Source organism: Maylandia zebra, linkage group LG2 (assembly GCF_041146795.1).
Source record: "Maylandia zebra isolate NMK-2024a linkage group LG2, Mzebra_GT3a, whole genome shotgun sequence".
In the NCBI taxonomy this organism is placed as follows: Eukaryota; Metazoa; Chordata; class Actinopteri; order Cichliformes; family Cichlidae; genus Maylandia; species Maylandia zebra.
The window spans coordinates 35,889,512-35,905,379 of record NC_135168.1 but is presented as its reverse complement, the minus strand read 5'-3'; the positions used below and the strand labels follow the sequence as shown (position 1 = coordinate 35,905,379).

Sequence of the window (15,868 nt, the reverse complement as noted above, 5' to 3'; positions counted from 1 at the left end):
TGAACCAAGCTCCCCGCTTCCTTATCCCCTCCCCCAGCTGTTCCCGTCTGTCCTGCTCTTTAATAGAATCATGCTTTATTCGGAAGGCCACGTTATCCTTGTCAGGAGAGGCACGCTTATGGCGCCACCTGCCATTTTAAGCTCTCGTCGTCACCTAACGTGGCCCACTCATCACTGGGCTGCTTTACATGATAATGGAAGTTTGAAGACTGGATAAGGCAGTTGTGCCCTTGGTTCAGTGACATGGGGTTGCAGCTGTAAATACTGTATAGGTTGGTAGGTGACTGTGCTTTTGGATTGATTTTGACAGGCTGTTTAGTGAGCTCCAAAGTTGTCTTTTTTTGCCAGCCTAGCTTGATGTCTGGACTTCTTTCATGTAGGAGAGGTAAATTGGCCGGCGGAAGAGCACATTGTTGGTTTCGTAAAAGGAAGCTTTGGACACTTGTGGTGCCGTTGATGACACTGATGCCATTTGGTACAAAGAAGAACCACAGGAGGAAATAAAACCCTTAGAGTATGGCTTTGACCGGTTGCCGGGATGTGCAGACAGTGCATTCTTAAAAGCGTTCATCTGTGGTGCCTCCCATCAACCATTGTGAACTCTCTCCCTTGAAATGGTGCATTCCCCTGATGTAGAGTCACCCAACCCTAATCCTCCTATATCCACTGATGAATCCCACCCACACACACTGTAGGGATGCTGCCTAATTGAATTTCCTTGGTCACAATGAGCGCCCACTCAGGACCTGCAAGTTCCAGTCCTTGCCTTTGATAAGCAAATGACCCCTATGGAATTGAGGTCAGAGACTGCGAAAACAAGAGTGAGGGAGAGAAAAATAAAGTCCTGCACTCAGACAAGCCCAATATCGACTCACCCGGGATTGAGTCCAATGATGTTTACCCTGTGTGTGTTGAGCCCCTGTTGGCTCAGGGGGAGATTCATCCTATCTACACACACACGCAGAGAAAGATGTCTGTGCTCTCACAGTGTGACCCCGTCCCTTTTGTTCATCGTTACACTCCTTGCACATTTGAATGGAGTGCATGTGTAAATAATCTTGTCTTCGTTGCAGATTAAAATAAAAACACAATACAGTAATTCTGGATGTGGCCTGTGTGCGTGTCTGTGTGTGTGTGCCAGTGGATCTAGTAATAGCTTGTATTGTACTCTGTTGCCTGAAGACTCCATCATACAATAGTAAGGTCAGTTTATTCATGAACTGAACCACTCTGCATTTGCTTCGGTCTTTTTTATTTCTTCCATTTCATTTTTTTTTTAAACTCAGGCCTTCTCAAGGCAGAGCCATGTGTGTTTTTTGTTTGGGGTTGGGGGTTTTTGTTTGCTTTATTTGTCTCCGAGCCCGTGGCCTTGATACTTTTCCCAATCCTTCTTTTTGGATAAAAGCATCCTCTCTCTCTCTCCCACTCTCTGCTTTACACAAAAATTGTTGATTACCATAATTGTTTGTGTTCAGGTAAACGAAATCACGGGGAAATAAGGATGCAATTTTCTTTGGGAAATTGGATAATTTTCAAAATCCAATTTGTCTCCTCATATTTTTATGTTTAAGTTTGATTTGGGCACTAAAATCTCTTCAAACACCGCTAACTGTCTGTTTGAGGCTTGAGTTAATACTGTGCACCTTCAACAGCTCAGAAGCAGCAGCAGCAGTATGATTTGCTGACTTTTTCCCCCTCTGGGTTTTGCCTCACTGGCAGCATTACATTGCCCTATTAAATTATTTTAAATTGAGTTTGTAAGCACCCTGTGTGTGCGACTCTGCTAAAAAGGGCACAGTACTCTTCCCTGCATGTATTTCAGGTAAATCTACAAATGTACAAATGATTATTTTACAGTTGTTATGTGTTTAAATTTGAATTTAAATAATTACCAAGGAACAACACTTTGCTATCAAAGATGCTCTGATTGGGTCGGTTTAGTGTTTAATAATTCAAGTTTGCTAAAATTAACTTTAGAATTTATTCAGGTGGCACAAGTCAGTCTGTTTTCAGGATCACTTGACAAAATTCCAAGAAGGATATTGTTATTTAGGCTTTCTAAGAACAAGCTAGACTTCTGGTAGACCAGGCTCCATTTGCACGCCTTAAAAAAATGCAGCTCATCATGCAGAGAATATCTTGTGAGCCGTTTAAAGTAGTACAAGTAGTGAAACGATTTGTGAATGCATCAAGCAGAAGATTAGCAGAATTCAAATTTTATATGAAGCCAAAAGTTTAAGATGAAGAGCTATCTGTACTTCTTTTTTATATCTATTGATCAATCGATAGAGATATAGATAAATCTGTCCATACGATAGTCAAACTCGTCCCATACTTTGCAAGCATGTCTGGAGTCACTGCTGTTGTTAAGCTACCTACTGGCAACCACGTGGAACTCACGAATCCCCCCTTTCTGACAGTATGTGTTTCGATCGTTACTAGTGAACATCCATGGAAATAAAGCACGTTGAAGTCGGATGAGTCTTTATGACGATACACCCTGTATATGTTAGTGCACCTTTCTACTACTGGGTCGGACCCCCTTTTGCCTTTAGCACTGCCTTAATTCTTCGTGGCATAGATTCACCAAGATGCTGGATTTGTCAGCTGTGAATCTCCCAAAGGTGCTCTATTGACATGGAGGTGTGGAGGCCGTTGCAGTACAGTGATCTCATTGTCATGTTCAAGAAACCAGTTTGAGATGATTTGAGCATTGTGACAGCTTTGTGCGTTACCCTGCTGGAAGCAGTCATCAAAAAATGTGTACACTGTGGTCATAAAGGCACGGACATGATCAGCAACAGTACTCTGGTAGGCTGCGGTGTTTAAACAATGCTCAGTTGGCGCTAAGGGGCCCAAAGTGTGCCAAGAAATGGTCCCCAGAACAATTACTCCACAAGTGCAAACCTGAAACTCGATACAAGGCAGGATGGATCCGTGTATTGATGTTATGAGAAATTCTGTCCCTGCCAACTCATCGGATCACACAATGCTTTTCCAATTTTGGTGACCCTGTGTGAACTACAGACTCTGTTTCCTGTTCTTAGCTAACAGGAGTGGACCCCAGTGTGGTCTTCAGCTGCTGTAGCCCATCTGCTTCAAGGTTCAACATGGTGTGGATTCATATGCTCTTCTGCATGTTTTGGTTGTAACAAGTGGTTGTCTTAGTTACTGTTAGCTTCTTATAACCTTGTGTGGCCGTTCTCCTCCGACCAATAAGATATCATTTCTGTAAATCTTTGCAGGGAAAATCCCAGTAGATTCCTAAATGCAATGAGTTGCTGCCATGTGATTGGCTGATAACAAGTATTTGAACAGGTACACCTAATGATGTGCCCAGTGAGTGCATATGCTTTTTCTTTGTTTCTGCAGCTTTAAAGCTTGTCAGGCGGGTAGTTGGTGTGAAAAGTGATATTAATTACCACAGGAGAGGACTCCACTGCTGGTGGCATTTGTGTTCATGTTTTATTTTTCTGTTTTTCCCAGTCCAATTTATTCCCATGCAGTGTTACAATAGTGAAGTGTACTTTCCAGAAATTGTATTCAAATGTGGCCTAGTAAGTTATCCCACTGCTCTACAAAAATGTAGAAAGGATCCAGCACTGGATTCACACTGTGTCAATCACATAATCACCCTTTAAAATTTTCTCACTTATTTCACTGAGGTTTGGGATGTGAGCTCATTTAGAAAATGGGCTGCAGATCAAACCAAAGGCTGCAGGAATCGTGCCATGTTTTAATTATCATTTAACAGGAATGTTAAGTGCACACTTTCAGGCAAGGAAGTGTAAATTTCCTCTTTTCCGTTCCTAACACCTTGAAGGCGGCGAGCATACTATTATAAATCAATATTAATATAATTGAGTCATAAATGTGGCGGTGCTCCACTTTCAGAAGGACAGCTTTCTAGGAATCAATAATGTGGTTTCTCCGTCAGTCGTCTCTGAGTCATTTTCATAAAGTTTTGTTTTACTCATAGCTGTGTTGATGGAGCAGACTTTGGGGAAAACAACAGTAAATAGCAGCCTGTCCGATCGTTATAAACTGCTGTAAAATTACAGACGCGTTTTGTCCTCAAAGTGATGAGATTATTTTGTCCTACTTATTAATTGGAGTGAAATTGGACAGAGTGACTCACAGCAGTGTTACTGGAAGGTGTCAGACACAGAAAGCAGGTAATTATGGAGACAGGAAAAGATAAGGAAACAGAATGCAATTACCCTGGCAAGCAGAGCTTCAAATTGCTCTTCTTAGGATTTCTCACCTCAGGTTGCTATTGTTCATGCTTTGCATCTCCATACTGATCTTTATTCCTTTCACCCCCTAGCTCAAAGAAGGAGGAAGGTTTGCATTAATCAAACGAATTGCTACTGTAATTTGAGCCATACCGAGCACTGAATATCACTTTATACCAAATTTCAAATTCATGTATTTAAATATATTTTTCTAGCTTGCGCGCATAAACTGCTTGCTGTGAGCTCAATGTAAGTCAGGACGATCAGATGTTTCTGTACAGATTCCTCAAAATAAACGTTCGTTTAATGTTCAGGTTTTAGTGCATGCTTTACATTAATTTTTTTTTCCCCAGTTTTTGCTCTGCAGCAGGTACTCACCCATATATAATGTGCGTTTCATAGATTTTATTACTTACATGCACAAAAGAACAAGTACACACTTGCTGTGTACACCAGCAAAAATAAAATGTGCAACTTCTCCCTCTCAAAGCGCTTTCTGGCATACAAGATAGAATTTGCACATTACTGCAAAAGTAAATATACATCCAATAAGAAGCGCTGCTCTCCTGAGTTTGACATTTCATTTAGTACTGTGCTTAATTTTTTTTTTCTTTGGAATCTATAAGATGTAGCTGCTGAAATAAGCGTAATCCTTAAGTGATGTATGTAAAGTTAAAGCTACTGCTGTTGCGTACACGTGTACGTGTTTAAGAGGAAAAGCCAAATTTCCCCATGCCGCTTATTTGCAGAAGGAAGGAAGGTTTCTTATGCTCCATTTGTTCATGCTCTGCAGTGCCCATTTTGTTACTTTAGCCATTTCTTTAGCTTTTAGGTGCTCTCTCAGCCTGCGCCGAACACTCTTGCTGCACACACGGAGAACAAACACACATGCTTAATAGAGGTAGTGGACCTTCAGAAAGACAACGAGAAAGAATAAACGAGGATTTCTCAATCCAGTCTCGTGTTGGAATTGAGTCTAACTTTTTTTGACAGTCTCTGGCAGGCTTTGTAAAAAGGCAGAGTAAACATAAGAGGATCACTTTCTCTACTTTTTAAATTAACTGCGAGCGAGCATGTTGGTGAAATGTTGCACACAGCACGAGGTGTTGTTGATGCTCGGAGTGGTGCTTCGGGGCTGGATTCACTGCACATGGACTCACATTTACTGTGATCACATATAGCAAAAAATCCGCCGCATTTAGACACTAATACATGGCGGTCTGCCAGTGACCCTCACAGCTACTTATCACTCTGTGTGGCCTCCGGCGGTGGAGCCCGTCCTCCTCCTCTCGCCGACAGCTCGTGTCATCATTGGGCCAGCCTGGGCTCGTGCAGTCATGTGCAGTACGCCTCAAATTATTTAGCAAAAAAAAATCCCAAATTTATGCTTTGCTGGTTTGCTCGGATACTCTTTGCTGTGAAGTCGTGATGGCGTAATGGAGCACGCCTCACTTCAGTCAGGTTCAGTCTGGAGCTGGAAATGATTGTCACCGTCAAATCAAGAGTATGTCAGAGTGCTTTTGTGTGAATGGAAGTTAGAAAGTGGCTTTCCATTGAAATCTGAATATAGTGCACTTTGTATGCGGCTCCTGTTAGTCTCCAGGATGTGTCCTCTGCAACTCTAAAATGTGTTCGTATGAACGCCTCTCTCCAAAAGACAACAAAGAGAACAGATAAGATGGGGTGGGAGGGAGAAAGCTGGAAGCTCAAGGAAAACACGGCAGTCTCTTTATCAGGGCGAAGACAAAGTAAGGCACATGGTAGGGATCAAGGTCGCAGCTCAATATATAAGAATTACCCATGGATTACAAGTCCCAAGTAGAAGGTCAAAAGAAAATGAAATGAAAGATTGCTTCTCAAATATAAGAAAAAAGAAAAGATACGACTCTAACAACGCTGTGTTGTTTGGACGGTTTAGCGGGTTGGATTTTGTCCCAATTTTTCTTTGTTTAAAGAAGGCTTCTGTTTACATTCCTCTAGAAAAGCAATAAAGCCACTTTTGCCCCGTGTTCCAGCGGCGTCACTTATATCAACACGGTTGTGGGGAAATGCTGAACTCGTCCCTCCTCCTGGATTTAATAATAGAGACGTGGATTATGTTGAGCATTTTTGTTTGTCGAGTGCTTGTTTAGCACTTCCTTGTTCCTTCCTAACTGTTGCTGTATTCATGCCCTCCAAATTACACCAAGGATAGCTGTGAGGCTCTCTTCTCATTTAACAAGCACTCTGTTTATGTATGATTATAGTTCTCTGCTTGTTTATTCTTCCTCTCCTTTTTTTACTTTGCTGGTTTAGTTCAAGGTACAAAATGCACTTAAGGTATCAGTTCAGCTCATTTGTTTCTGTTTTTGTTCTTTTTTTATTTTTTCCTTTGAGAAGTATTTCTGGCCTCTTAGCTCGTTGCTGCTGTCAAAGCCGGGCTTGTCTTGTGTCTAACATTTTGACTCTTCTGGGTTTTTGCTCTCCAGCGCTGCCAGTCATGCAGGTGACAATCGAAATAACCAGGCAGCAGGTGGAGAAGATCTTCGGACTTGATGAGTACTGGTGTCAGTGTGTCGCCTGGAGCACCACCGGAACCCAGAAGAGCCAGAAAGCATACATCAGGATTGCTTGTGAGTGCACTGTCAAATGAGCACTGCATCATTACAAATCCAAAGCCTGCTGCCTAACAAGGTGCTTGTGTATTGCATGTCGGCATGTAATAAGAGAATATTGTGTTTTCACCTCGGGTGGTTGGGAGGGGGAGACTAACTTTCATTTAACAATTAGCCCAGAGAACATTATGATCTGTTGCACCACAGTGCACTACTGTGATTACAATTTAGTTAAATCATCTTCCTGTGATGATACTTGTGAGAAGAAAACATCCAACCCCGACAGGAAGAACCCAAGAATAATGTATCTGCTCGAGGAAGGTCTTAAAAAAGAAAAGGGTGAAGCTCTAAATTTGAGTATTCATGAGCATATTTTCTGCTGGATACAGTATATCAGAAATGATCCCTATGAAAGTAACTGAAATAAAAACAGATTTGAAATTTATTGCTGTGCAGCAATCATAAATCTGTCTGGGGAACGCAGACACATCCCTCGCCGCAGCCTCAGAAGCTTTATTAGAAGAAGCCATTTTACATTTGAGTATTTTAAAACATTCCGCCTATTAATTCCCACATAAATATGTATTATTCCAGACAGAGCCAAACACGGCACCGTCTCCAAACCACCAGACGTTTTGAAAACACACATTCATTATCCATCCGTGTGTGAGAGCTCAGCAAAGTCAGTTAGATGTAAGATAAGGACACGCACATGCTTGAATAACGATGCATAACCAGGCGATCGCATCGGCGAGGTTCCCACGCACGCGCCTGTTCGCTCGCGTAGGTTCGAGCCTTCCAACACTGTTACATCTCAAGTCTCCTCCAGTCCAAATTTATCAGCTTTAATTAAATCGAATGTCGTCAGTTTCTCCCTGCCTCTCTTAATGTTTTCTCTCAGTGTGATTGGTCGGGACAGGCTCAACATCTGTTTAAAGGAATTCTCACAGCTGCACCCTCAGCCTCTTACAACACAATAACACATTGCTTCGCTCCGAGTTGAAACCCGGGGTGAGCACATCAAATTTGTGCCAGTCCCGCCAGCTATCGGCGGCCTGTCTGGCTCATCTGATACAAATGGATCTACATTTATTTCCCCTGCAAGAAATGACTGTTCCCAGTTTTTACCTGTGTAATTCACAGCTGGGGCTTACAGACAAATATATACTAGGACTTTGTGCAACAGTAAGTATTCAATGAGACGTAATGTGAAGCCCCATGCAGTCAGCCAGGCTTGCAGGAGCTCTTGTCCAGGCGCCTCAGGGCTTTGTTTTCGTGTGGCTGCTCCAAGCCGTCATACAGATGGAAGCTGGAGGCTGGCGGATGCCGGGGAGAGGAGAGTGGGTGGGAGTGAGGGGTAATGCAATTGCTTTTGCTTGATGCCGGGCCCCTCTGGCAGCAGACAAGCATCTCTGAACCAGCCAGGCAGCTTGTAATAAGCAACATGGTTGGTGCCACCGATCCCAGTGTGGCTTAGGGGCCAACTAGAGTGCAACATGCTCGGCGAGGCCACTGACGGACATTTCAAGAGCTGCAAATTTAGACACATCACCAGGCCAAGTTATTTGCAGAGAGAAGTGTTTCTTTCAAACCTTTGCAAGCTTTCACATCCTAATTGGTTGTTTCTCTACTTTTTTTTTTCTTCTTTTCTTTCTTGTAAGACCTGAGAAAGAACTTTGAGGAGGAGCCGCAGGGTAAAGAGGTGGCATTGGACCAGGAGGTGTTGCTGCGCTGCCATCCCCCCGAGGGAGTGCCACAAGCCGAGGTGAGACACGGATAGGGGAGATATTTATAGGCCCGAATCTGCCATCCATTTACCCTTTCCTCACCGAGGGGACAAAGACCGCAGAGTAGCTCAAGATCAGCTCCCTGGCATATCCCTCCATTCCACCAGGGGAACAGACAACCCTGTTCGGATAAATTACACCTCTAATTATTTGCCCTTATTGATTTATTATCTCTCTTACATCTCTGGGAAGCTGTATATCACGTCGTCTCGTCACATCACTCAGCATTGGCTTGGAGGCTTCACTCCCCATTTGGCATCTCTAAAGGCCTATGCATAATTAATGGATCTATTTGCCTCACTCTTTCCTTATCTCATTCGGTGTATCTCTCCCGCCTCTCCATGCACTGTATCTCTTGTTCTGCTCAAGTCACACTCGCTCTCTCTCTCTCTGTTTCACCGTGCCGTGCGTGTGTTTAGAGGACCAGACCGGGGCCAGCTGTTTCACCTCATTCGCTGCATCCTCCCGGTCCCAGATAGGCACTAACTGCTCTAATAACAGCACAAGAGGAGCTCAGGCCAGCCGCTCAGACAGCCCAGAGACCAGAAACCGCAGACTAGCCAATCGCAGATCGACAGCGTAGGGACAGTTTGCAGAGAAATAGGAAGGAAGGTGCCAGCCGCAGTTCAGCAGAAAAGAACATCAGAGTAGAAGTCACGACGGGGGGAAAGCGGGGATGGTGCACCAGAGGAAGTAGGCCCAATTATATGCGGTATCACAACTGGCAGTAATACCAACAACAATGCTGCCGCACTGTTGCTCCTCTCGAGACAGAACAAGGTCAAGTGAGAGCAAGAAAACAAGCAAGCCAATCTGAGAGAACACCAAAAAAGAAATAACATCAGTTTTGGCTTCTTGCAAGAGGGCCCGGAAACTTACACAAAGCACGATCAGTCGTGTTCGCGGACAGCTACAGAGACGTCCAGCAGCTACAAAATAAAAGCTGCAATCTTCCCCCACAAGAAGCGAATAAATATTCAAATCAGCAGGGCGTTAAATAAATTGTATCTCAGTACTACACCAGGCCGCGTCTGGTCATCTTTTGTCTGTGTGATTGCATCAGAAAAGAAGTACCTCGCTGCTTCCCCCCTACACACATACACCCGTCGACGTAGAAGTCTCTCATCCACATCATGTCTGGCCACTGTAGAGCTGTATGGGGTGGTGGCGAGCTGCTGTCTGTCGAGTTGCAGTGGATTTTGACCGCTGAAATCTGTTTTCAGGTGGAGTGGCAGAGAAACGAGGATGTGATCGACCCAGCGAGTGACCCCAATTTTGTCATCACGCCCGACCATAATCTCGTCATCAAAAAAGCCCGGCTGGCCGACACCGGCAACTACACGTGCGTGGCCAAAAACATCGTCGCTCGCCGCAAAAGCACCTCTGCCGCGATCCTTGTCTATGGTAGGTGACGACTTCTTTCAGCAGATGTCAAAACTGTGCACAGAGACTAGTGCCGGGGTCCGGGCTCGATTGAGCTTCCAAATATACAAACGCAGAAAACTGCTCGGATGAATCCTTTTAAGCTTGCACGCCGCTTCCCTTGCCCCACATTTCCACATTAACCTTTGCATGCTGCTGCACGGAAGATGTGTGGGCGCAAGTCTCCCGTCAGCTCTTCATACTGTTACATTCAGAGTTTACAGTGTAGTTTTTTATTATTACACTGTGTTTCACATATTTGACATATGGTGACAAATTGCATACATCAGCTCTGTTTTTCAGCAGCGCAAGAATTACACTTTCATAAATCACTACATAAAGAGAGAGTGGTGTATCTGCACATTAATTACCACAACTTAAAATGTTACTGGCAGCCATTCTGCCAAAGCTGGCAGTCTCTGATGTCGAGGCTGCCATCTTCCTCCTCCTCTGTAGTGGATCCAGTATGAGAAGGGAAATTGAATTAACAGCAAACTGTAAATAATGACTTGGCTTGATAAGCAGACTGGCCTTTATTAAAATGCAGAGAAACAGCATATTTACTATCACAGAGGGTTCCACGGCTACTGGCACTACAAAAGTTTTAAATACATTACAGCCTGGCGTAATTCTCAGCTCCACGCGAACAGAAGATGGAAATCACGAGGGAACGATTGATGAAAACAACATTGAGAATAATGAATGGATAATGTGACACAATGCCTGACACAGGGTGTGTTTTTTTTTTTTTTTTTTTTTTGTTTTTTAGTTAAGGCTGCCAGAGAAAGATGATACTGCGATGCACTGTAGGGGCAGAGCAGCAGTTCTTGTTTATTATCTGACACATCAGCTCAGAAAACACAGTGCATGCCACAAATAAGAGGCACTACCTGTTCATTTTCTATATTTAAATCGTTCTTGTTTTTTGATACCTGTGTAATATTGTAATAGGAAGTTATATAGATTAGGTTTACAAATAAATTCCACAGAATGGGCAACTTGGGATGTACGGTGGGGTTTTTAAAGCCTTTGAATTTGCTGTTTGACCATTCAACCAAAAAATGAAATGTGCCAAACATGGTAACAGCTCCATGATGGTGCTGTTGCAGTTCAAATAAAGCAATATCAAAAATAAAAGGCGGTAAATAGATAAATACTCGTAAATTAAGTAGTGAAGGATAGACGAGGATGGCAATAGTGATCGCTAAACATAATCCACTGACTCATAATAATGCAAAATGAGGACTCTATTCAGTCCTGTGGAAAAACTAAGTACACCCTTAATGCTGTTATAGGGTAATTAGCAGCCAGGTGCTGCTAATCAAATGCACTTAATTAAAGGACCATCAGCAAGTGTGAGCGCCTCAATAAAAGCAGAACCTCTGACAGTTTGCTGGTCTGGAACATGCAGGTGTGTTAACACAGAGTCTTCCTGGGAGTGGACGTCCCAATAAATTCAGCCCAAGGTCAGATTGTGTAATGAGAAGAGAGAAAAACTTCTTCTTTTTTTTTTAAATTCAAGAGCTACATATCAGATTCTGCAGTCAGTATAATTAAAGAAAGACTGGGGAAAAAAGGCTCATAAAAGTGAAAAAGAGTATGGCAGCACGACCAAACCACAAGACCTCTGCAACAATGTTCTTTAGATCAATGATGTTTGGTCATAATGCACAACACCACATATAGTGAAAAGCAAACACAGGTTATCAGCACAAATACCTCCTACTAGCTGTTGAGCACGGTGGTGGAGGGGTAATGTTTTGCACTTGCTTTACAGCCACAGGACCTGAAACCCGTGCAGTCATTGAGGCAAGCAGGAACTTCTCTGTATACCAAAATAATACATACAAGCCATCTGTCTGACAGCTAAAGCTTGGCCTGAATTAGATCATGGCACGGGACAATGATCCAGAGGAGAGCTGCAAGTCTATAACATGTAGGCGAGACTGATGAAGTCGTACAGAAAACAATTATGTAAAGTTACTGCTGCTAAAGGTGTTTCAGTGACTGAATCATTGGGTGTACTTAGTTTTTCACAGGAATTCATGGAGTCCTTTGAATCTGTATCTTTTCATATGACTTTATGTCTTATCATGAAATTATGTTAAGATGAATAGTTGTATAATGTAAACTTGCTGTATGGTGGAAAAATAACATTTGTCTCAAAAGAAAACTATGAGGACTTTTAAAAATATGTGGAAGATGCCCGTCTGTATAAATCCTCATTGAATTTTGGCTTTTAGGATGAAATCCCATTAAGAAAACATGACCTGAATGTGGTTTTAGAGTCTTTGTGCACCAATTTAGATGAATTCGAGTGAGAGAAAAAGTGTTTGCATGATTTTAGTTAATGAACATAATCATCAAATCAATATTTAACAATAAAAGCATAATAAACAGTAAGTGAGCCAAGTGTGTTTCAGATCTTTGTCAAAAAGCTTTCGTTTTATTAGGTTAATTCTCTCTTCTTTTTTGTAATTCAACAAACCCAAAGGGGGTCCGAGCGTTACGGCTTTAAATGCAGCTGCAAATTGAGTCGTGCATTTTCACACAAAAAATGTGTTAATTTGGAGCATGCAGTCAGAACACATTATCATACATTCCTCTAAGCCTCCAGCATAAAACTAAAGAAGCACAATTATTCCTAATTGATTAGCTTGTTGTTAAAAGATGTAAAGAAGCAATCTAGGGCTGAATTAACTGTGAAGGCATGACCATACGCACTCTTTTTTTTTTTTTTTGCCTTTCTTGTGTTGTCAAACAATGATTTCCACGCAAAGACCCAGAAAGTTGGGAACAAATTGCTGAGTTGCTTGCATGTGCAATTTTATTTGTTTCCATCACACTGTTTGCTTGATGACGTTTATTACTGTCGCAGCACTGGTTTAGGATGAGAGAGGGTTTTTAGCTAAACAAAAAACCTCAACCAAACAAAAGAAACTCTTGCTGCTTTTCACTTGCGTTGCTCTGAGTTCAAGAGAAAAAAAATCAGTTAGCTGAAGGTACCACAGTCTACTGTGCTAGTTAATCTAGCTATATGTAGCAAGTCATAATAACTGCTACTTTTCAAAGGGGGTTCAACAGGGGGCCAGAGATGCATTTTAACGAGGCCTGGCTGGTGTGACTGCACTCTGTTCTAAGAGGTAATCAGGGGCCGAGTTGCCTGGCAATTTACCTCGCTGTGGTGGGCAATCAATCGCAAAGAGAGGGCAAGGAAATGATTCAGCCACGACTCAGCCACAGAGGGGAGTGTTAGGGGGAAATTAGGAAGGGAGTATGTACAGAGAGAGAACGACAGTGCTGTTCAAGTCAATAAATCAGGAATGTCTGAGGAAACACGGTAGATACAGGATGATTTGATGTAATCGCCTGGCATGATTGAGAGACATAGTACCAATTAAGTTGCAATGGATGGTTAAAGTTTGCTCTGACAAGTGGCGATAATAACAGAAATTCAGAGTTTTTTGAGTTTCTCATCTTAAAAAAAATTAAAGAGGAATGAATTATACAGCGGTGGTCTCTCCAATTCAAAGATAAGCCTACTTGATTTCGTTGAATGATATGTTGTGGTGTGAAATCAGCGGCGAACGTGTGAAGGACGCAGTCCGAATATGTGGAACAACCGTGATGCATTTATATCTCAGCAGTGTGTTGGCTGTTCCCAGGAGGAGACGTTGTTGATGGTTTTGTTGCTTTTACGCATGAATGACTGTGACAGTGTGGTTTTAAATTGAATGGCTTTACAATTATGTTATTATATCCTCGTATTATCTCTGTGAAATTCAGAGGGGAGATTCTGATATGTAACGTGCCCACGAGTTATTTCGCAGCCTTCCTCAGAGGGGAAACCGGGAAAGCGCCGTCCGATTTTTCTGCTCCCTGTTGAAGCCATTTTGTTTCCACTGCAGTTCGTGTAGCTCCAGCGACCCTTTTGCTCTCGCGCTTCTGTTTGTTCACCTTGCAAAGAGCGTAACAGCAGTCTTGATTATTCTAGTGCAGCGCGCCTATTTTTCCTTAGTGCATGTCGGGTAATCCTGGCTGCTCTGTCCCTTCATTCATCCAACCCTCCCTCCCTCACAACCTTCCTCCCCCTTTACCTCACCCCTCCATATCCCCCCCTCCTCCCTTGGCACTGGTCTGACAGTCAACGGTGGCTGGTCCACGTGGACCACCTGGTCGTCCTGCAGTGCCGTGTGTGGGCGTGGCTGGCAGAAGAGGAGTCGGAGCTGCACCAACCCCACGCCACTGAATGGAGGCACATCCTGTGAGGGGCAGAACGTCCAGAAAAGTGCCTGTGTGGCCACCTGTCCAGGTAACTCCCAGGCAACCCTGTTTGTCCTGTGGCGCTTGGCTTCCTGTGGCTTCCTTTTTGCATTTTTTTGCATCTAGAAGTCATCACTTCATCTTTATTTTGGCTGCTTTTTTGTACCAACACAGTGTATTTTTTTTTCTTAGATGTCAGGCTTTATTGCTTCCTGCAGTTAGACCGCTTACACCGCAACGTCAGAGCCTATTAGTCTGCACAGTAAGGCTTCATGCTAAAAGTGATTTATTATTATCGCACTTTGTTCACATACCTCTTTATCTTTTGCACTGTATGCAGACACCGCTTTTCTTTCAGAGACCCGTCTGCTTAAGGAGACACGGTTACAGCCACGTTATTTTGTCACTATTGTTTGCTGCTCAAATTATGTAGTAAATACGGACACTAAAAAGCTGAATTATGTCGCCCTTTGTGCGATGTTTGCGTGCGAGGAGTTGAGGGCGTTTCATTTGCTTGGCCATCCTCCCTCGTGAGAGCATCGGAGAGGTAGAGAGTGTCCTGCCTGATAGTGAGCAACACATATTGATCCCTGGTAGCCTGAGATGGAAGTCAAGCTGCTTCATTTGCAGTCCCACATTAGGCCCCTGACAAAGGGAGAGATAGCGAGGGAGAGAGCAAGCTTGGGAGAAAAAAAAAAAAAAAACGAGGTGTAAGGTGTAGGCAGGGATAGAGACAGGTGGAATCAGATACAGTGTAAGGAAAGCAAGAACAAAGCCCGGAGTGAGAGAGAGAGAGAACGGGGAAAGCTGAAAAAGAAGTAGAGAAAGCCTGACTGTGTGCGCAGGAGCTGGCTGTTTGTCTGCCAACAGATCAGTGTGCAGACGTATAGCTGGGGCACAGCAGCCATGCTGACCACAGGAGAAATCTCCCACGCGCAGTAAATAGCAGGGAGGGAAATACAACACCCCTGGCACTGGCAGCTTTTCCCTGTCTAAAACAGAGGTTATCTTCCTCAGTGAATCAGGGTGTTGTCTTACACATCTAGCATGTAAAGACATCACTAGATGTCAAGCACGACTGTAAGTAACATGGCCTGCCTGAATACGGCGGGAGGAAGACAAAAGGGAAGCAGGGATTCATAGTCAGAGTGAGGACCTGGGTGGATTTGGAATTACTGGAGTTGGAGCAACCAGTAATTGAATTAGAGAGGTGCCCAGGGATGCTTGACATTCCTCTACAGCAAAGCGGGATACTGACCTTCATGAGCTTAAAGAAATTAATGTCAGTCCAAGCGGCTATTGTTAGGCCAACCCACCCACCCCCTTCCTCCCTCCCTCCATCTTCCTCTTGTTCCACAAAGAGAAAGTGTTTCATTTCAACTATTGGGAGTGCTGTGACAAAAATTACATTGTACTCTGTGAAGACAGTTTATAGAGATTTTGAGGGAGAAAGAACTCAATTTTTTCTCCTTTTGATGGGAGACATCCGAGCACCGCGACCCCGCTCGCACCCCTATCAGCCCTGTTGTTTGGCAACAGATGCTCGTCTCTGCCCCCTTTTGTCACT

At 43.4% G+C, this 15,868-nt stretch overlaps 1 protein-coding gene across 4 annotated transcripts in view; it reads left to right on the top strand.

Annotated features, from left to right (window-relative positions):
* The window catches only part of unc5a (unc-5 netrin receptor A), a 156,338-nt gene that overhangs the window by 104,114 nt on the left and 36,356 nt on the right, over window positions 1–15,868 (top strand). For 2 of the 4 annotated variants that reach the window (XM_004541033.3, XM_004541032.3), the window contains exons 3-6: window positions 6,704–6,847; window positions 8,491–8,594; window positions 9,840–10,020; window positions 14,183–14,350. In XM_004541033.3, the coding sequence (XP_004541090.1) occupies window positions 6,704–6,847; window positions 8,491–8,594; window positions 9,840–10,020; window positions 14,183–14,350 (597 nt within the window). The remainder of the gene's footprint in view (window positions 1–6,703; window positions 6,848–8,490; window positions 8,595–9,839; window positions 10,021–14,182; window positions 14,351–15,868) is intronic. The other 2 variants (XM_004541035.3, XM_004541034.3) reach the window with 1 other exon arrangement.